The sequence below is a fragment of the Narcine bancroftii genome, chromosome 8 (genome assembly GCF_036971445.1).
Source record: "Narcine bancroftii isolate sNarBan1 chromosome 8, sNarBan1.hap1, whole genome shotgun sequence".
NCBI lineage: Eukaryota > Metazoa > Chordata > Chondrichthyes > Torpediniformes > Narcinidae > Narcine > Narcine bancroftii.
Genome location: NC_091476.1, coordinates 74,474,498 through 74,496,372, shown reverse-complemented (window position 1 = coordinate 74,496,372; position 21,875 = coordinate 74,474,498). Strand labels below are relative to the sequence as shown.

Here is a 21,875-nt window from a genome sequence, read left to right as displayed (position 1 = left end):
GTCAGGAAAGAGGTCTAGGGGGCCACGAGGATTGCGCCACGAGGTTCAGGAACAGCTGCTCCCCCTCCATCATCAGACTCCTCAACGACAAACTCTTTTAAGGACTCTTGCTTGGCACATTGTGTACAGGGTATTACCCCCATTATCCAGAATTCGAGCTACCAGCAGCCTCAAGCAACTGGCAAAAAAAAGTCAAGGAAAATAAATAAATGTACAAGGTGAAAATCGACACGCCCCAACGCGTCATCAAAAATTCGTCCTCGGATTCCTTCCCGGCTGATCTCGGTGCCATCAGTGACAAACACGGTGAAAGGTTTCACCGGGACATTGTGATCGGGGCAACTAAAATCCATCAGTGTTGGCCAACTATTGTTGGACACTGACATGAGAGGCATCAGATGCCGAGTACAAACGAAAATCAGCAGCAAAACATTTTTTGGTTGGTTGAACTCAGCATCATTATGTAATTAAACCTGCTTCATTCCATCAAAGTTATCGTTTCTCCAACTTCCTACGTGACGGAAACAATCTGAAACAATCTCTGTGCCCAGCTGGAAGTCGTCTGGCATAATCTCCCCCCAAGTATTTTTTCTTTCAGGAAGCAAACCTTTTGGGGGTGGGGGGTGAGGGAGAAAAAAAATTCACCCAGTATAACTGGGTGTGGATGGGACATGGAAGTTACATCTGGGTCTGACACGAGCATGCTGAAAGGAACATCAGCCTCGAGGGGCAAAGTGGCTCCGAATTTGTCAGCTCTCAGGGAGAAGGGGTTGATTTTAACAAACACTTCCCCCCCCCCTCCCTAATATACACTGTCTGATCTGATTATCAGCGAGAGGGTCAGGGATCAATTAGGCAGACGATAATTATCCTGGACTTAAAATCCAGATTACAAGCTCAAATCCCACCACAGCGTCTGGAAATTAAGGGCAATTATTTAAATAAAGGAGGAATTTAGAAGCTGGTGTCAACTTAGATTAGTTATTTACCAGATTAAGACCCAGAAAGGGCAGGTCGTTTTAGCGTGGACGGGCTTTATAGCTGCTGGAGTGAAAAAGCCTGCAGACACTGTGATTGTAGATGCTGAAGAGACCTCAGCCGGTCTCGCAGCGTCCACAGGAGGTAGAGTTCAGGCAAGAGAGCAGGGACTTCACTATGAGGGAGAGCGTTACAGCCCGAAAACAAGCCCATTGACGGTGTCCTCCCTGCCCCTTGATGAGTCCTGCAGAGATGCATGCTCCACCTGGAGCAGACAGGCACAGCCGCGTCACAGTGTGAGATGGAAGGAGCAGTGGGGATACCTCCCTCCCCTTGCACCGCCTCCAACTCACGCCGCTGTCCGGGAATGGCGGCCAACACACCAAAGGACCCGTTGAACACCAACACCCCCACCTCCCCTCTCACGCTCAAGAATGCGGAAGCCTGAGCCAACGGTCTTCTCCCTTGCAGCCATCAGGCTCCTAAACGAACCCCTCCCACAGTGCTCCCAGAGCCGCCCCGACTTGGAACTAACTGATCTTCCTTGTCATTGTAACTCTGTAAACTCTTTTCCCAGCTGCGTAAATATTCACAATAACCTGCTGGACTGCTTGGCGAAGAACCTTTCTCACCCTTCCAGGTACTTTGTGATAAATAAATTTTACACACAGGGGTCAGCTTTCTTCACTGTAGGGAAAACCAGCCCAGTCCCTCCGATCTCTACCCATAGAGACAGAACAGTACAGGCCCTTCGGCCCTCGATGTTGTGCTGACCCATAAATTCCTTCAACAAAGTACTAAACCCTCCCTACCCCGTAACCCTCTATTTTTCTTCCATCCATGTGCCTGTCTAAGGGTCTCTTATCTTTCCTGTAGTTCAATGACCAAAACTGCACACAATTTTTCATCTCCACTTTAACCAATAATATAGTGTCCACGCCCCCTGGGGCAGGGACCTCCAGAGGTTTAACCCCTTCCGAGAGGGGGACATTTCTATACCCTCGGAGATGAGAGAGGGGGACGGGGAGAGGGGGGAGCGGGGAGAGGGGGGAGCGGGGGGAGGGGGAGCGGGGGGAGGGGGAGCGGGGGGAGGGGGAGCGGGAGCGGAGGGAGGGGGGAGCGGGGGGAGGGGGGAGCGGGGGGAGGGGGGAGCGGGGGGAGGGGGGAGCGGGGGGAGGGGGGAGCGGGGGGAGGGGGGAGCGGGGGGAGGGGGGAGGGGGGGGAGGGGGGAGGGGGGGAGGGGGGAGGGGGGGGAGGGGGGAGGGGGGGAGGGGGGAGCGGGGGGAGGGGGGAGCGGGGGGAACGGGGAGCGGGGGGAACGGGGAGCGGGGGGAACGGGGAGCGGGGGGAACGGGGAGAGGGGGGAACGGGGAGAGGGGGGATGGGGAGGCAACAAAAAAGATAATCATAAAGACAGATAAGAGAGAAAGCTTGATGGAAATACAAAAGAAACAAGGAATATAGCAAGAGGGAGGGAGGAAGAGAGAGACAACAGAGAGAGATATGGACGGAGGGATGCAGAAAGAGAGAGTCGGACAGAGAGAAAGAGAGAGAGTGGGACAAACAGAAAGAAACAGGAAGACAGATGGACGGAGAGAGAGTGAGACGAAAGAAATAGGGACAGAGACAGACAGACTGAGAGAGAGTGAGACGAACAGAGAAAGAGATGAAGGCTGACAGATGGATGGAGAGAGGGAGACAGAGAGATGGGGAGAGGGAGAAACAGAGACAGAAAAAGGGAGACAGGGAGAGAGTGTGAGAGGACAGATTGAGGGAGTGAGAGATGAGCAGAGAGAGAGAGGTGGACAGAGTGAGACGAAAGAAATAGAGACAGACAGACTGTGAGAGAGAGGTGAACAGGGACGGAGAGAAAAAGCGACAGAGAGAGAGGGAGACAGACGGACGGAGAGAGAGTGAGAGAGACAGAATGAGGGAGTGAGAGAGAGAGGGAGATGAACAAGGAGAGTGACAGAGACAAAGAGGGAGTGAGACAGGGACGGAGAGAGAGGGAAGCAGGGGCAGAGACGAGAGGAATGGTGGAGGGGAGGGGAAGGGGTGAATAGAGCGGGGAATGGAGGGAGGGAGCGACCCGCAGAAGGGAGTGAGGGAGCTCATCCCTGGAGGGAAGGGGGAATGAGGGAGCTCACCCTCCAGGAGAGCAGGGGGAATGAGGGAGCGCACCCCGGAGGGACGAAGGGAGCACACTCCTCGGAGAGAGGGAACGCGACCCGCGGGGACGAGCGGCGCGGCCCCGCCGTCCTACCTGGGCACGCAGCTGGGCGAGGAGCGGTCGATGTCCCAAGTGGCGAACAGGTTCATGTGGACGGGCCGGGCGGCCGCCGAGCGATGCGGCTTCTCGGCCATGGGGGCCGAGGCCGGACGGCGGCTTCGTCCAGGCGCTGGAGGAAGCGGAAACGTGCGGCGGGGAGCGTGCACGGCCCGAGGGCGCGCACGGGCCGGCGGGGCGCGGGCACGGGCTCAGGGGGCTATGTGCACCAGGGCTGTCCGATTGCAAGCTGCATGCACACAGGCTGACAGGGGTGCGGCGTGCACAAAGGCAGATAGGGGTGTGGTATGCACGCAGGCTGACAGGGGTGTGGTATGCACGCAGGCTGACAGGGGGCTGCGTGCACACAGACTGACAGGGGTGGGGCGTGCACACAGGCTGACAGGGGTGCGGCATGCACACAGGCTGACAGGGGTGTGGCATGCACAGGCTGACAGGGGTGCTGCATACACACAGCCTGACAGGGGGCACACAGCCTGACAGGGGGCTGCATGCACACAGCCTGACAGGGTGCTGCAAGCACACAGGCTGACAGGGCTGCATACACAGTGTGCACAGACTCACACCAGGCAGTGTACACACAGAATCAACCAGTTCAAACAGGGCTGTGTACACACAGTGTGCAGTCTCTCTCTCTCTCACATACACACACACATACACACATGGTGTGCATACACGTGGCATGCAGCTTCATACAGGGCTGCACAAACATTTAGCATGCAGGCTCACATAGGTCTGTATGCATGCACATACTCACACACACAATTACACCAAACAAGCTCAGACATGCCTGGAATCCCTTGCCAGGGGTGGTGGTGAAGGGTGGAACATTGTGGGGCATTTAAAAGACTCTTAGGCAGGCCCATGGATGGAAGAAAAATAGAGGGTTATGGGGTAGGGAGGGTTTTTTTGGTTGGAATATATAGATCGGCAAAACATTGAGGGCTGAAGGACCTGTACTGGGCTGTTTTATGTTCTATGATTTTTTTTAAAGAAAGAGAGAAAGTGAGGCCATGTCTGGAGGTCGTTGCCAATTCAGGAATCTGATGGCAGATGGGAAGAAGCTGTTCTTGTACCGCTGGGTGCTCGTTTTCAGGCTCCTGGACCTTTTCCCCAATGGGAGCAGAGTGAAGAGGGCACAGCCTGGGTGGTGAGGTCTTTGAGGATAGAGGCTGCTTTCTTAAGACCCCGCCTCATGTCTATGTCCTCAATGGGGTGAAGTCTGGTGCCCATGATGTCGCAGGTTGAATTAACAACCCTCTGGAGTTTATTCTAGTCTTGAGAGTTGGTGCCACTGTACCCAGGCAGTGAAGCAACCAGCCAGAATTCTTCCCACAGTACCACCTGGAGATGTTTAAGAGAGTTTTCAGTAACATATCGAACTTCCTCAGAAACATCACAAAGTCTAGCCACTGGTGAGTCTTCTTCATGACTGCATCAACATGGAGGGTCCAGGGCAGATCCTCAGAGATGGTGACACCCAGGGATTTGAAGGTCTTGACCCTCTCCACTACTGAGCCCCTCGATGAGGACTGGGCCGTGTTCCCCTGACTCCCTCCACAATCATCCCCTTGGTTTTGCTGACATTGAACGCAAGGTTGTGGTCGTGACAACACCCACCGAGCTGACTGATCTCCTTCCTGCCCACTTCCTCGTTGCCACTGTTAACATCAACTGTTGAGCTTTTGAAGCCTTGCCACCCCAGGGCTTCACACCCCATATCTCAGATTACTTTATTATAACAGAGAGGGATTGCATTACCAATGTAACCCCATCAGTCCCATTCCTCTCTGAATCCTGCGGTTTTTTCTCTGCCAGTGGCCAAGAGGAGAAGTGACAGAGGTTTTAATAAAATCAGAAGCAGGTTTATTATCCTGAAATGTGTTGTTTTGTGGAAATGGCAGAACATCGTGCAAAATTTCTATACATTACAGTTCTGTAAATATTAGATTTAAACAAAGAAAAAATGTGGTTTATTGGATCAGCAAGTTTGCAGATGAACTAAGATTGGAGGGGTTGTGGACAGCAAGGGAAGTTTTCGAAGCTTGCAGAGGGATCTGGAGCAGCTGGAAAAAGGGGCTGGAAAATGGTCGATGGAGTTTAATGCAGATAAGTGTGAGATGTTGCATTTTGGAAGGACAAAGCAAGAAAGGACATACATGGTGAACGGTCGGGCACTGAGGAGCACGGTAGAACAGAAGGATCTGGGAATACTGATACATAATTCCCTGAAAGTGACATCACCTGTAGTCAGGGTTGTAGAGAGATCTTTTGGCACATTGGCTTTCATAAATCAAAGTATTGAGTACAGGAGTTGGGATGTTATGGTAAAGTTGTACAAGACATTGGTGAGGCCAAATTTGGAGAATTGTGTGCAGTTTTGGTCACCAAACTATAGGAAATAGGTCAATCAGATAGAAAGAGGGCAGAGAAGATTTATTAGGATGTTGCCTAGACGTCAGGAACTGAGTTACAGGGAAAGGTTAAACAGACACGGACTCTATTCCCTGGAGTGTAGAAGAATGAGGGGAGAATTGATTGAGGTATTTTGGACAGAGAGTAAATGGTGGTCGGCTTTTCCCACTGAGGGTGGGTGAGATACAAACCAGAGGACGTGGGTTAAGGGTGAAAAGGAAAAGTTTAGGGGGAACTTTTTCACAGAGAGGGTGGTGGGGATTGAAACAAGCTGCCAGCTGAAGGGGTGAATGTGAGTTCAATGTTAACTTTCAAGAAGAATTTAGACAGGTACATGGATGGGAGGGGTATGGAGGGATATTGATTGGGTGCAGGTCAGTGGGACAAGGCAAAAAAAATGGTTCAGCACAGATTAGAAGGGCCAAAGGGGTCTGTTTCTGTGCTGTAATGTATGGTTCTATGATCAGGTACACACAATGAATTTCTCAACGAACAGACAGGGGTGGGTCAGTGTGTGGGACCCGTCCCCCCAATAAGAGTCAGTGGGTATCGAACCTGTTTCCAACCCCACCCCCCCACAGTGAGGGTCAGTGTGTGTGGAACCCATCCCCCAATGAGGGTTAGTGTGTGTGGGACCCATCTCCCCCAGTGAGGGTCAGTTTGTGGGACCTGTCCCCCCAGTCAGGGTTGGTGTGTGTGGGACCCGTCCCCCCATTGAGGGTCTCTGTGTGTGGGACCCATCCCCCCCAGTGAGGATCAGTTTGTGGGACCTGTCATCCCCAATGAGGGTCAGTGAGTGTGGGACCCATCCCCCCAGCAAGAATCATCTTCTGGGAAATGGAGTGAAAACCAGTCAAAAACCTTCCAACGGTTCATTTTAATCTGAACCAAAGGCATGGTGTGAACTTCTCTCACTGCGCTGAAAACATGATGTCATTTTGTAGAAGAGGAGATCAAATTCTTGTCAGGTTCAACCTGCTCCTACAGTCTGTGAATTACTCAGCACAAACTCCCACATTAGGAGGGAGTGGGGTTCAGAGAGGGGGGGGGGGGAAACAGAGAGAGAGGGAGGGAGAGAGTAAATGGAAGGAGAGGTACAGAGGGGGAAATTAGAGAACAGGGAAGGAAAGACCTTCAGATGGAAATGCAATAAAATAAATATTTAACCAGAAAAATAATGGAGCGAGATGGAGAGAGGGAGAAAAAGAGAGATAGATAGACAGAGAGAAAGAGAGAGATATAGAAACGGAGAGAGACAGAGAGAGAGTGAGAAAAAAGAGACACATAGAGAGCTGGTCAAAGGGAGAGACAGAAAGAGGGAGGGGCAGAGAGAGAGAGACATGGAAACAGAGCGAGAGAGACAGTGAAAGAGAGAGAGACAGAGGTGTGAAAAAGAGAGAGGGAGAGGAGGGAGAGAGATAGAGGGAGGGAGAGAGAGAGACTGTGAAAGAGAGAGAGGGAGGGAGAGAATGAGTGAGAGGGTATGAGTGAGAGAGAGAATGAGTGAGGGAGAGAGAGAGAGAGAGAGAGACTGAGAGGGGAGAGAGAATGAATGAATGAGAGAGACTGAGTGAAAGAGAGAGAGAGTGAAAAAGAGAGAGTGAAAGAGAGAGAGAGTGAGTACCAAAGTGAAGGTAAACAGATTCTGCAGATGTTGGGGGCATGGGCTGGAGGAACTCAGACCAACAGACTGTTTGCAGACAGGGAGAGCCTCGACCAGCCAGTCTCAACCTTGTGTTTTTAGCAAATAATTTATTATCATTTGAATAGTTGAAGTACAAATATGGAATAACTCATGGTTCAATGTTTCCATATCATCAACTGAAAGCTTATTTAAAGGACAAATTGGGAAACAGACTGAGATTACCAGAAGGAAGCAGCTTTGAATATGTGATTACAGACACAATGATAATTAAAAGATTTATAACAAACATATACATCAAGCTGCAAGAGAAGGAAAATGATGAAATAAGCTGTAAACCCAAACAAAAGTGGGAAAAAGATTGAAACATAAAGATAAAAAATGAAACATGGGAAAAGTTATGTTCTGGAACTATGAAGAATATAATAAACACAAGGTTACGCATGAAACAATATAGTTGGTTACACAGGCTATATATCATGCCCCAAAAGTTAAATAAATGGGACCCAACAGTATCAGATAGATGTTTTTGCTGTAAGAAGGAAACGGGAACAACAGTACATGCAATTTGGGCATGTGAGAAAGTGGAAAAGTTTTGGGAAGATCTAAATCAGGTATTAAATAAATTACCAGATCCAGTGTGTAAAAGTAGATGACACATTTTTCTTGTATTTATTCATTACGTGATGACATTGTTTAATGGTTTTAATGTATTGTATATGTTGAATGTTTATTGGTTTTGGAGGGGGGTGGGAAGAGGGGAGGGAAGGTAGGGGGGAAAAAAGGGGAGAAAATGCCACTGTGTATATTTAAGAGGGAAATGTTTGTATGTATTATGGTTGATATGGTTCAGTGTGAAAAATAAAAAAATAAAAAAAACCTTTGTGTTTTTGGCTGTGACCCCCACCCCAAGACTCTGCTCAAAGTTTTGGGACCCCCTTCCCCGTGAAGCAGCCAAGTTTTGGTTTCTTCCGGACCTCTCTCCTCCCCACGACATAAACAAATTATGTTACATGAGGTGCAAAGAAAACAAGGATTTTACTTAAATGTGCTGAAGCTGCCCCCCCCACCCCCCCCCCCCGCTGAGACTGACTGGTCTAGAGGAACATCTATCCGCACATTTGACAGGCACATGGTAAATAGAGGGTTGTAAAGTAGGGAAGGTTTTTATTAGTAGGTTTAAATGGGGTGGCATGATATGGTGGGGCAAAGGGCCTGTTCTGTGCAGTGGTGTTCTACGTTTTACCTCGGTACAGAGAAGGCGGTCAGTCATTTTGAGAATAATTGCTGGATTTGGCAGTGAAATATCGCAGCATCTCACTCCTGCCTGGCTGCTGGTTTGAATTCCCTGTGTTTCAAGATTAGCTCGACTGTGGCTTCCAGCAAACTACCTCTGGCCGAGAGAGCAGGGCCAGGCCGCACGCCCTGTGCGTTGACTCTCTCCAGGAGAGTTTTCGTGGCTGGTGCAAACCCAGCAGAATTTGTGCAACGGTACGGGAGACCCCTTTTTTATCACTAAAGCTCAGATTCATTGTCAGAGCACATCCCGCCCAACCCTGAGGTGTCACGACATTTGTCGTTGAAGGGGGGTGGGGGGGGGGCGGAATCCACTACAAGTCATGGTTTAAAAAGTCAATAAATCAGTGCAGAAAGAAGGCGAGGTCGTGTCTGCGTACTGGAATCTGCTGGCGGAGGGGGAGCCGTCCCTGTGCTCGTCTTCAGGCCCCCTGCACCCCGTCCCCGATGGTAGCAGAGCAAAGAGCACACGGGCCAGGTAGTGGGGGTCCATGAGGCGAGAGGCTGCTTTCTCAAGGTCCTGCCTTGTGTCGAAGCCCCTGATGGAGTCTGGTGCCCGTGACATCGCAGGCCGAATTCACGACCCCACCCCGCTTGTCCTGGGAGTCGGGTGCCTCGGTACAAGGCAGTGATGGGACCGGCCAGAATGCTCTCCCCTGTAGAAGTTTCAGTGACGTACCCAATCTCCTCACGAAGCCTTCCTAGTGATTGCTCCCCCAGGACGGATCTTCAGAGATGTTGACCCTCTCCACTGCTGACCCCTTCATGAGGTCTGGTTTGCCTGTACCACCAGCCCCTTTCCCCACCCTGATAAATTACTTGACTCCCACGAATTTCCATCTCATTCCACATCGAAGGCCCTGAATGATTCTATTTAAGCCATCTCGACAGATCACTTTACTGAGTAATTAAGTTTCTTTCATCTGTATTCCTCCTGGACCTTCCCCATCACCACATTACACAGATGTTCTTGAGATGCGTCCAGGCAGCGCCAGATCTAATCTCATTCTGGCACATCCCCACCAACCTTGTTCAGCAGAAGAGTTCCAAATTCTTCAGTCTGAGCATGTCACTGATTCCTCATCCCTGGACCGATTCCCATGGTTCCATTGGCCTCCCACCCTTCCCAAAGTGGGGTAACCCACAATCGGAAACGATCCCTCCAGACATGGCGCAAAGGCCCCTGTTCTGCAGCAAATTACAATTAAAAATAAATAAATTGGCTCAGAGAACAGAGAGAAGGTGAGGCCAGGCCTGGGGGGGAGGGGGGTCGTTGTCCATTCGGGAGTCTGATGGCGGAGGGGAAGAAGCCGTCCCTTGTGCTAGTCTTCGGGCTCCTGGACCTCCTTCCTGATGGTAGCAGAGTGAAGAAGGCGTGGCCTGAGTGTGGTGGGGGTCTTTGAGGAGAGAGGCTGCTTTTTTAAGACCCCACCTTGTGTCAATGTCCTTGATGGAGTGGAGTCTGGGGCCCCTGATGCCGCAGGTTAACAACCCTCTGGAGTTTATTCTTGTCCTGAGAGTTGGCGCCTCTGTCCCAGGCAGTGATGCAGCCGGCCTGAATCCTCTCTGCGGTACAGCAGTGGAAGTTTGAAAGAATCGTCTCAAAGTCCTCACAAAGTCTAGCCACTGGCGACCCTTCCTCATGACTGCATCGATGTGGAGCCTCCAGGATGTTGACGCCCAGGAATTTGGAGTTCTTTCCCCTCTCACCTGCTGGTGTTCATTCCAGTTGTAACCCAGTAAAGATTTGTGTTGCGTGCGTGTGTGATAGAGACCTGTTCCCCCCCCAGTGAGGGACAGTGTGTGTGGGACCCATCCCCCCAGTGAAGGTCAGTGTGTGTGGTACCCATTATCCCCCAGTGAGGGTCAGTGTGTGTGGGACACATCTCGGGTTTTACACCTCATCCCCCAATCGAGTCCCTCTGTCTCTGCAAACCCTTTGGGACCCCTACCGGGGGTTCCAGTTTCCTCCTACCCTCCAAAAACCTTACACTGTTACAGTTTTCCCCATGACTGCATGGGTTTTCTCTGGGGTGGGGGCTCTGGTTTCCTCCCACCGTTCAAAACATACTGGGGGTTGTCCGTGAATTGGACTTGACGGACTTGTGAGCTGAAATGATCTGTTATTGTGCTGGATGTCTAAATTTTAAAAAAAATTAAAATCAAATATTGAATATCTGTGTGATTTTTCTGTGGTGTTTCTGTGCGTGCCCCATGGTTTGGGCACACTGTTTCAGCGGGTTATATACCATACGTACAATCAGATGTCCTTGAACATCAACCTTCCCTCCTTGCCAAAATATTCCATTGCATTCTCCAGGTTAAATTTCATCTGTCCACTCTGCGCCAGTCCCGGTAATCCACAGCTAAATCCCACTCCTCCAAGCTTCGCATCACGGCAAGAGTTTGTGTATGCTTGATAAGACGTCAAAAACCGTGGCCAACTTCTACGTGTGTGGTGGGAAAGTGCACTGATTGGCTGGCTGAGTCACGGTCTGGCACAGAGACACCAAATCTCCCGAATGTAAAGGCCTGCCAAAGGTAGTGGACACAGCCCAGTATATCACAGGCAAAAACCCTCCCTGCTGTCGAGAACATCTATGGGGAATGCAGAGAGCAGCAGCGATCATCAAGGATCCACCCCACCCAGCACACGCTCTGTTCTCGCTGCTGCCATCGGGCAAGAGGCGCAGGGGCTACAAGACTCGCACCCACCAGGTTCAGGAACAGCTGCTTCCCCTCCACCATCAGACTCCTCAACGACAAACTCAATTAGGGACTAATTTAAGGGACTTTTGCTTTGCTTATTTATTATGGACCATTTATTTTCTGGATTGCACCTTGTTTGCACTGCCTTCTTGTTTACATTTCTCTCTTTGTACAAGAACCTTGAGTCATTTTTTTGACCTACTATTTAGTAGAAATTCTACCTGGCCCGCAGGGGAAAACAGCACCTCGTGCGTGCACTGATGGAGTCATTTCTTCTGGGCCTAGGTCAGCATTGTTCACTCTCTCGCAAGGCAGCACATGTCCCAAATTCTATTTTCTACCCCCCCCCCGCCCAATAAAAAGCTTCCAAGGTCAAAGATCAAACCAGGTGAAGGAAGTTTTAAGAGCAGAATGGGAGGGTCAGGCCGCCTTCTTGTTGACCCACTGCCCTTCAAAGTGTAACTTCGGAACAGAGCTGGAGCCTGAATGTTAAGGTTGGTTTTCTGAGAGCACTTTGCAGCCAATTAGGAACACGTACATATATTTTAGCGTGTGACCCTATCATAGCGCCTGCAATCCGGGTGCGGGTCTGGCGCCGTCTGCAAGGAGTTTGCATGCTCTCTCCGCAAGTTTCCTCCCGGGGCTCTGGATTCCTCCCACCTTCCAAAAATTGGCAAGGTGTTGTAGGTTAATGGGGTATAAATTGGGCGGCATGGGCTCGTGGGCCAGAAGGGCCTGTAACTGTGCTGTATGTCTAAACCCAGGAATCTGATGGCAGAGGGGAAGAAGCTCCAGGCTGATGGAATCGCGAAGAAGGCTTGCCAGCGGCTAGACTTGGTGAGGAGTTGGAGGAGATTCGGTTCGTTACTGAAGACTCAAACTTCTACAGGTGGTTCTGTCGGGAGCATTCTGGCCGGTTGCATCACTGCCTGGTACAGAGGCACCAATTCTCAGGATAAGAATAAACTCCAGAGGGTTGTTAACCTGCAACATCATGGGCACCAGACTTCACTCTATCGAGGACATCGACATGAGGTGGGATCTTTAAAAAAAGCAGCCTCTATCCTCAAAGACTCCCACCACCCTCTTCACTCTGCTATCATCAGGGTAAATGTCCAGCAGCCTGAATACAAGCACCCAGCGGCACAAGGACGGCTTCTTTCCCCCCACCATCAGGTTTCTGAATGGACAACGACCCCCAGACACGGCCTCACTTTTCGTGCACTAATGTATTCATTTAAAAAAAATAGTAATGTTGTATGATAGTTTGCTGACGCACCACACAGAATTTCACGTGGTGCCCAGTCCGGGCACAGGGAGAGCAGCAGCGGCCCCGGTCCGGGCGAAGGGTAGGCGGCGGCGGCCCCGATACGGGCAGGAGCAAGGGGGAGACGGCGGCCCCGGCCTCGGTCGAGTGAGGCAGGCGGAGGCCCAGATACGGGCAGAGAGTGGGAGGCGGCGGCCCCAGTCCAGGCACAGGGTGCGCTGCGGCGGCCTTGGCCCCGGTCCAGGCAGTATGGACCGACCTAGGAGGGGAGGCAGACCCCTCCAGCCCGGGTAATAAACCTGCATAGGAGAAGGCCACTCCGATATAAAACCTACGACCCAAGGACCTCGCTGCCACGTCCCAGCTCGCTTGGCCACGGCACACGAACCATGGGTGTAAAGGGTGGGGCCAGTACTGCGCGCACTGCACTCCACCTAAAAGCTCCTTTGCGCAGGCCCGAGGACAGGTCCACGTCCTCCCCCTCAAAAGATGCTCACAAACTCAAGCTAGCATGCTGGAACATCAGAACCATGCTAGACAAGGCTGATAGCCACCGACCTGAATGTCGGTCTGCCCTCATCGCACATGAACTCCTCAGACTTGACATCGACATAGCTGCTCTCAGTGAAGTCCGCCTGGCAGATGTAGGCAGCCTCTAAGAACGCGGCGCGGGCTACACACACACAGAATTTCATGACTTGTTCATGACAATAAACCCTGATTTTGAGCTGTCCTTGTGCTGCTGGGTGTTCGTCTTCAGGCTCCTGGACCTCCTTCCTGATGGTAGTAGAGTGAAGAGGGCAGGGCCTGGGTGGTGGTGGGGTCCTTGAGGATAGAGGCTGCTTTTTTTTGAGACATCGGCTCGTGTCGATGTCCTCGATGGAGTGGAGACTGGTGCCCGTGATGTCGCAGGCCATTTTCTGCCCTGTGCGTTGACACCTCCATACCAGGTAATGATGTAACACGGTCAGAACACTACACCGTACACGTACAGAATCTCCTAAGTTTAGCCGCTGGTGAGCCTTCGTGGTGGCATCGACGCGGAAGGTCCAGGACAGATCCTCGGAGATGCTGACCCCAGGAACCTGAAAGTTATCGACCCCCCTCCACTGCCGAACCCTCTGGTAAGAGGCATCGGTTCTCACACCGACTTCTCAGCCACTTCTCTCCCCATAGATGCTGCCCAACTGATCTCAGGCATCCAATGCCAACAGGTTATATCGGACAACAAAGATTCTGCTCCCTGAACACCTTCAGGAATTTATAGATTTTGGGCCGATCATATCACGAAAAACACTAAAATTTGCCTATCACGTACCTTTTTTTAAACAGATATAACCCATTTTTGTGAGTTCCTGTCATATTTTAGGTCTACTAGTAAATTTCCCACAGAGCGAGCTGTTTTGGTCAGCTCAAGTCTGCCTGGGCATGCACTCAGTGCAGGTGCTAAGCAAATGTTGCCTTAGGCCTGGGAGGGATTAAAAGATGTTGAGAATTTTTCTTGGCAACGACAGAGCTCCAAACTCCATCCAGCGGATTGACAACACCCTTCAAGCCCACGGAACCATGAAGAGCCACGCGTCCATTAAAAATTTGCCCTTGGTTGCCTCCCCCGCTGATCTCGGCACCGTCAGTGACGGACACGGTGAAAGATTTTGCCATGACCTTGTGAAAAGGGGGATCAGGACGACTGGAATCCATCGGTGCTGGCCAACGATCATTGGACCCTGACAGGAGAGGCATCAGATGCCGTGCAAACGAAAATCGGCGGCAAAAACATTTTTCGGTCGTTTGAACTAATGCAACATGTCATTGTCAATATGCAATTAAACATAATGAATTCAAAATAAGTTAATTTAATATTTCTCCAACTTCCTAAGTGATGCAGCAAATCTGAAATGATCTTTGTGTCCAGCTGGAAGTCAAATGGCATAATCCCCAATTGTTTCTGAGTAAAGAAACCTTTTGGAAAATTTGTTGCCAAGTGTAATGGTTCATGTATTGATCAGGATATATTGTCAATGTTCACCCAGACAGCACCACTGTACCTAGATCCCCAGCATTGTGGGGGGTGGGGGAGGGGGCAGGCGAAAAGTGCAGTTGCTCTAACGTGACTGTAAGATCTTGTGGTCCGGTTTAATGTCCAGTCTGAGAGATGCCCCTCCCTCAATGCTGAAAACTCCCCCCTCTCCCGTGTTATCCTCCCTCACCTACACTGACCCCTCCCACAGAGTGCCTCCCTTCCAGAATGCAACCTTCCCTCATCTGCATTAACTCCCCTCACCTCTTCCCTCCTGACTCTCAACTCTCCCCCATCCTTCCCTCAACACCCCGCTCCAGCCTCAACCTCTCCCCGCCTTCACCCCCTCCCTCAACTCCCCCTCCTCCGCCTCTCTCTCCTGCCTCCACCAACTCCCCCTCTTCATAAAGCGACTTTCTCCTGTCCGCTCCGACAGCCCCCTCCCTCTCCGCCAACCCCCTCCACCCACTGAGCATCACGAGAACCGTACGAGACTGGCGAGCATCTCCAACCTGATCCACAGCAAGGGGAAGAGATCACCAACCCCCCCACCCCAAGGTAAGGGGGGGGGGGTGCCAGGACCTCCGAGACCGGGGGGGGGGGGGTTTAATAAACTTTGACCCTCTGGGAAGGAGGGAAACGGGGACAGAAAGTGGGAAACACACCAGTGGTTTAAAAAACATTACAACTTTAATACACAGACACGGGGAGAAGGAGATCCTGATGGGGGCTGGAAGGTGAAAGGTCAACCTAAAATTTAAACTCTTTGTACTTCTTGGTCCCACGACTGCTGTCAGCGGGCTGCGCCTTCCGCTTCTTCTGCTGCAAGTGGAGGGGAACAAGTTAAACCCAAAACAGCAGGGGGTGGACTTTCTACAGGACATCAATTGCCCCCTGCCTCTCACGGGGCAGTGGAGACAAACCCTCACATCCTGCCACAGAGAAACAGGAGGAGGTCGTTTGGCCCGTCACTCTTGTGGCACCCCGACTGGCATTGTTGGGAGGGTCCAGGAGCAAGGGAGGGGGGGGGGGGGGGAGTCTGGTTGGAGAAGGGGGGTGTGGGGGGAGGATGTAGGGAGGAGTTTGGGGGGCCTGTCTTGTTGGGTGACATGCTCTGCCACCATGCCGGTGGTGGGGAAAGGGGGAGTATGATCAGTGCTGAAATGAGGAAAGCACGGGAGGGAGGGGAACAACTGGAGACAGGAGTAGGGAGGGGGAAAGGTCCGATTGAAAACAGGAGTGGGGAGAGTGGAGGGGTCCGATCAGAGACAGGATTTGGGAGTCCGATTGGAGACAGGGCGAAGGGAGGGGATCTTATCGGAAGAGTTGGGAGTCCTACCGGAGACAGGGGTTGGGTAGGGAAGATCCTGATGGGAGAGGGAGTGAGGGGGGGGGGGGTGGGTGTGTGTCCTGTCCTCACCTTTTGCTTGGCTGCGTGCTCTGCCACCATGTCGCTGAAGTCCTCTTTCTCCACCTGCGCTTGCTGCTCACGGACCCGCTCCTCATACTTCAGGGTCATGGCGGTGGGGTCGAGCTCCAGCTCCTCGGGTGCCAGAGCCACCTCGATCCCCTGGGTTTCTGGGGCAGGGCCCTTGCGACTCATAACCTGGGGGAAGGGGGGTGGGGAGAAACAAAGGGAGAGGAACAGTGAGACACTGGCAGGACTGGGGTCCTGTGCAAAGCTCACGCCCAGGAAGACTCTGCAGGTTCCCTGGATTTGTTTCTTGAACTTTCAGAGACCTCCCCCTCCAACATAGGAGTGAGGGGCACCACTCTAGTAGGGACAGGGGGCACGGGGTGGGTGAGTGCTGAATGGGATGCTGGTCACAGTTCAGAGCAGAAAGGCAAAGATACACAGCCAACGTTTCGGGCTCGAGACCCTCAGGGGATGAGTGATAAGCAGGCAGGTGTCTGAATTAAAAGTGAAACACAAATTTGCAGACACTGTGAAATGCTGGAGGAGTCTTGCAGCCGCCCATCGGAGGTAAAGACGTAGAAACGTAGAACACAAGAGCAGAGAAAAAGGCCCTTTAGCCCTTCTAGTTGGTGCCAAACCATTATATTGCCCAGTCGCAATGACCTGTTCCCAGTCCATAGCCCTCCATCCCCCTCCCATCCACGAACCTGTCCAAATTCTTCTGAAGTGTTAAAATTGAGCCCGCGTTCACCACTTCAGCTCATTCCACACCCCCACTGCTCTCTGCGTGAAGAAGTTCCCCCTCGTGTCCCCTTCAACCTTCACCCATAATCCATGTCCTCTGGTTTCCCTTCTCCCTCTCACAGAGTCAAAATCAATCCAATTAACACCATTTGTCTGTTGGACTGCAGGCCTCCCCCTTTTTCTCGCCGGCCTTTAATTCCAACATGTGTCTTTTTCCACTCACACCTTGAGGAAGCAGTTCTGGTCTCCTCACATGAGGAAGGACGGACTGGCTTTGGGGGCGGTGCAGAGGAGGTTCACCAGGTTGATTCCAGGGATGAGGGGGGTTGGCCTATGAGGAGAGATTGTATCATCTGGGACTGGACTCACTGGGATTTAGAAGACTGAGAGGGAATTGTATAGAAATGTACAAAATTAAGAAAGGCAGAGATAGAAATCGGTAAGTTATTCCTATGGGTGGGGGAGACCAGAATGAGGGGACATGGCCTCAAAATCCAGGGGAGTAGATTTAGGACGGAGATGAGGAGGAACTGCTTTTCCCAGAGGGAGGGGAATCTGTGGAATTCACTGCCCATTGAAGCAGAGGAGGTAACATCAGTAAATAGATTTAAGACAAGGTCACACTGTTGGAGAATTAAGGGAAATGGGTAATTAAGGGAAATGGGGTGGAGATGAGCCTCTCATAATCACAATGAATGGCGGAGCAGACTCGACGGGCCGGATGGCCGACTCCTGCTCCTCTGAAGGAGGACAGAGGCAGTTGATTGACAGGTGCCAGTCACAGGGAAGAGAGGGAAAATGGGTCAGGGAGGCAGGTGCATCACACAAAGTGGGGTAGAGGAGGAGTCACATGATGGAGTAGTGGCTAGTAGGAGAATACCAGTCCTCGCCAGAAAAGAAGGAAAAAAGTGAAGAAAGAGCAAAGCCCTCGACACACAAATCACAACAAATTAAAAATAAAGGTGTGGAGAAAATGGCACCTAAGAAAGAAAAGCCAAAAACAACGGGAAGAAAAAAAAAATAAAGACGCCGGAAGAGAAAGGTGAAGGCCTTACCTGTACGAAAAAGAGGAACCCACTCCCCGAGGTTAATAGGGACCTTGCAGGGTCACGACCCACCGACCGCAGGACTGCAAAAATGGCTTACGGAGCTAAACAGAGGGGCGCAACTGTGCATGCGCAATCCGCACAACAAGACAACACCGACAGGAGGGGGGGACCAGCTGTGGAGTGAAACTCCACAGCACGAACAGCTGAGAGAGACCCAACAGCAGGGTTCCCAGCTGGAAGATAAAGAAAACAACGGGAACGGCAGGGGTGAGAATGAAAACAGGAAACTAGAGACACAACAGATAACCAACCCAGAAGAAGAGGACCAACATCAAGACACCATGGAAAAAAAAACCCAACAAACTGAGACAAGCAGCTCAACAAGAAAGTCAGAAGAGACACAGATACAAGGAAGAGAAATAGAAGACACAAACCCAAGAGCAGATACAGAATAAGAAGGATAACACCAAGCTCTGCACAGAGGAATAGGAGGTAAATGAATGGACAGTACATAGGTAAAAAAAATTTCAAGAACAAATGAAAGCATTAGAAGAATGGCTGACACTAGAATTTAGTGAAATTAAAAGAAAAATGAAAAGTACAGAAGAAAAAGTGAGTAGAATAGAGCTGGTCATAACAGATGTAGGGAAAAGATTAGAAAATGTGGAAGAATGTGTCATGGCAGTAGAAATGGAAGTGAATGACTTAAAAAGAAAATTGGAAGAAAGTGACAAAAAATTAAAGAAACAGAGGAGTTGTTATATTTTATGGATATAATGCAAAACTATAGTAGGCAAAACAATATAAGGATAGTGGGCCTTAAGGAAGATGAAGGCAAAGATATGAAAGAATTTATAAAAGAATTGATCCCAAAAGTCCTGGGAATGTCAGAAATGCAGGAAGGAATAGAAATAGAAAGGGCACACAAAACTTTAGCCCCAAAACCACAGTCACAACAAAACCCAAGATCCATTTTAGTAAAATTCCTGAGATATACGACAAGAGAAAATATATTGGAGAAGGCAAGGAATAAAATTAGAGAAGACAAAAAACCACTGGAATACAAAGGTCAAAAATTTTTTTTCTACCCAGACATAAGTTTTGAACTCCTAAAGAAGAGGAAGGAGTTTAACGCAACAAAGTCAATCCTATGGAAGAAAGGCTATAAATTTATGTTAAGATATCCAGCGGTGCTTAAAATAGTTAACCCAGGGCAGCAAAACAGACTGTTCTCGGATCTGGAGAAAACACGAGAATTTGCAGAATGCCTGCAGGACAGGAGGAGAGATGAAGAGATGTAACAAGAACACAGAACGACGACAAACTACATATAAAGAAGTAAAAATAATGTATAAGTAAGAACTAAAGGTGGGGAAAAAAGGGAAGTAAGGGAGAATGGGGGGTTAAAAAGAAGGGGTTAAAATTTTTAAAAATAATAAATAAATAAAACAAAGAAAAAGAGAAGAAATGAGGGGGAGCTTTGTTGTAATGGGAAGATAACAGTCTTTTCTGGAGGGGGTTGGGTGGGAGAGAACAACAGTCACTACGAAATCAGTTGACACTTGCGAATGGGCTCGCAGTCCGAATGGAGAGGGGAGTTGTGGATGCCCGGCAAGGAACAAGGGGCGACTCAGAGTGGGGGGGGGGGGGGGGGAACCACTTGGGGTTAAGGGAATTTTAGATGTGGGAATGGTTGAAATATTTTATAATTTAGAAGTGTTGTCTTACAGTGTGTTCAAAAATAGAAAACTGAGAAATGGAAATGGGGAAAAGGGGAAAGGTGGTGGTGAGGAAGCGGAAATGTGATGTAAACAAAGTATGAAATGGCCATGTTGAACTATACGACTATAAATATTAACGGAATATATAACCAAATCAAAAGGAAGAGGCTATTAAATTTACTGAAAAAATTGATATAGCATTCGTGCAGGAAACGCATCTAACTGAAGTGGAACACAAGAAATTAACTGCAGGATCATATAACTCAAAAGCCAGAGAAGTAGCTATGTTAATCAATAAAAATGTACCAATCAAAATAGAGGAGGAAATAATAGATCCAGCAGGGAGGTATGTAATGATAAAGTGTCAGATATATTCAGAATTTTGGAATTTACTCAATATTTATGCACCTAATGAAGAGGATCAGAAGTTTATGCAATCTTTTTTATGATATCTTTTTGAAGATTGTAGATACGCAGGAGAATATATTGATAGGAGGGGACTTTAACCTTAATTTGGATTCAAAGATGGATAAAAAAGACAAAAGACTAGCAGAAAGAACAAAGTAGCCAAATTTATGGTTAAATCAATGCAGGAAATGCAACATGGATATATGGAGGAGACAACATCCAAAGGAGAAGGAATACTCATATTATTCGAGTAGACATAAAACATACTCAAGGATTGACCTGTTCCTGTTGTCAGCCCACATCCAAGGGAGAGTTAGGAAAATGGAATATAAAGCTAGATTGTTATCAGATCACTCACCCCTGTTATTAGCAATAGAGCTGGAGGACATCCCATCAAGAACGTATAGATGGAGATTAAACTCTATGCTACTTAAAAGACAGGATTTTAGAGAATTCATTGAGCGCCAAATTAAAATGTACTTTGAAATAAATACGGAATCAGTGAAAGATAAATTTATATTATAGGATGCAATGAAAGCCTTCATCAGAGGGCAGATAATAAGTTACGTAACTAAGATGAAGAAGGACTACAATCGGGAAATAGAACAGCTGGAAAGGGAAATAGTAAGTACTGAAAAAGAACTAGTTACTAGGGAAGATGCAACAAAAAGAAGAGAATTGGCAGACAAAAAAATAAAATACGAAACACTACAAATATATAAGGTGGAGAAGAACATAATGAAGACAAAGCAGAAGTATTATGAGCTAGGAGAAAAAACGCACAAAATACTAATCTGGCATCTTAAAACAAAACAAGCTAAAAGAACGGTATTGGCAACAAGGAAAAAGGACAAACAAATTACTTATAACCCAACAGAGATCAATGAAAACCTCAAGGAATTCTACGAGCAATTATACCGAACTGAGAACGAAGGGAAAGAAGACAAAATAGATGAGTTTCTAGCTAAAATTGAACTACCGAAATTGCAAAAAGAGGAGTAAAAGAAATTGATAAAACCATTTGAAATAGAGGAAATACAGGATATATTAAAAAAGCTACCGAACAATAAAACGCCTGGAGAGGACGGACTCCAAATAGAATTCTATAAAACATTTAAAGACTTATTAATTCCTCCTCTCCTGAAGTAATGAACCAGATTGAAGAAACACAAAACATGCCATATTCATGTAAAACAGCCATAATTACAGTAAATCCAAAGACGGGGAAAGATACCAACACCAACATCGTATAGACCAATATCTCTACTTAACTCAGATTATAAGATAATAGCTAAACTATTAGCAAACAGATTGACCGACTGTGTACCAAAAATAGTAAAACTAGATCAAACTGTATTTATTAAGACGAACAACGGACAATATCTGTAAGTTCATTAACTTAATCCATGCAGTACAAGGAAATAAGACACCAACAGTGGCGGTTGCTTTAGACGCAGAGAAAGCCTTTGACAGGGTAGAATGGAATTATTTATTCAAAGTACAACAGAGGTTCAACCTACCAGAGAAATATGTTAATTGGATTAAAGCATTATATAAGGGACCATTGACAAAGGTGATAGTAAATGGATATATAATCAAACCAATTTAAATTAATCAGGTCAACTGGGCAGGGATGTCCACCATCTCCCTCACTGTTCGCTTTAGCTATAGAACACTTGGCAGAATTGATAAGAATAGAAAATAAAATAAAAGGGATAAAAATAAAAGAGAAGGAATATAAAATCAATCTATTTACAGATGATGTCATAGTATACTTAACAGAACCAGAATTATCAATAAAAGAATTACACAAGAAATTGAAGGAATATAGAGAAGTATCGGGGTACAAGATCAACGCAAATAAAAGTGAAGTGATGCCAATGAATAATGCGGATTTCACAAATTTTAAGAAAGAGTCACCA

At 48.7% G+C, this 21,875-nt stretch overlaps 2 protein-coding genes across 2 annotated transcripts in view; both read right to left on the bottom strand.

Moving 5' to 3' along the window:
- Positions 1 to 3,496, bottom strand: part of LOC138740873 (phosphofurin acidic cluster sorting protein 1-like) — a 51,097-nt gene extending 47,601 nt beyond the window's left edge. The window contains exon 1 of the mRNA XM_069894120.1: positions 3,242 to 3,496. Within this exon, the coding sequence (XP_069750221.1) occupies positions 3,242 to 3,342 (101 nt within the window). The 5' untranslated portion in view covers positions 3,343 to 3,496. The remainder of the gene's footprint in view (positions 1 to 3,241) is intronic.
- An 11,789-nt stretch (positions 3,497 to 15,285) lies between these two features.
- Positions 15,286 to 21,875, bottom strand: part of sf3b2 (splicing factor 3b, subunit 2) — a 52,679-nt gene continuing 46,089 nt past the window's right edge. Inside the window, exons 20-21 of the mRNA XM_069894121.1 lie at positions 16,035 to 16,220; positions 15,286 to 15,436 (exon numbers count right to left, since the gene is read on the bottom strand). Coding sequence (XP_069750222.1) covers positions 15,365 to 15,436; positions 16,035 to 16,220 — 258 coding nt within the window. The 3' untranslated portion in view covers positions 15,286 to 15,364. The remainder of the gene's footprint in view (positions 15,437 to 16,034; positions 16,221 to 21,875) is intronic.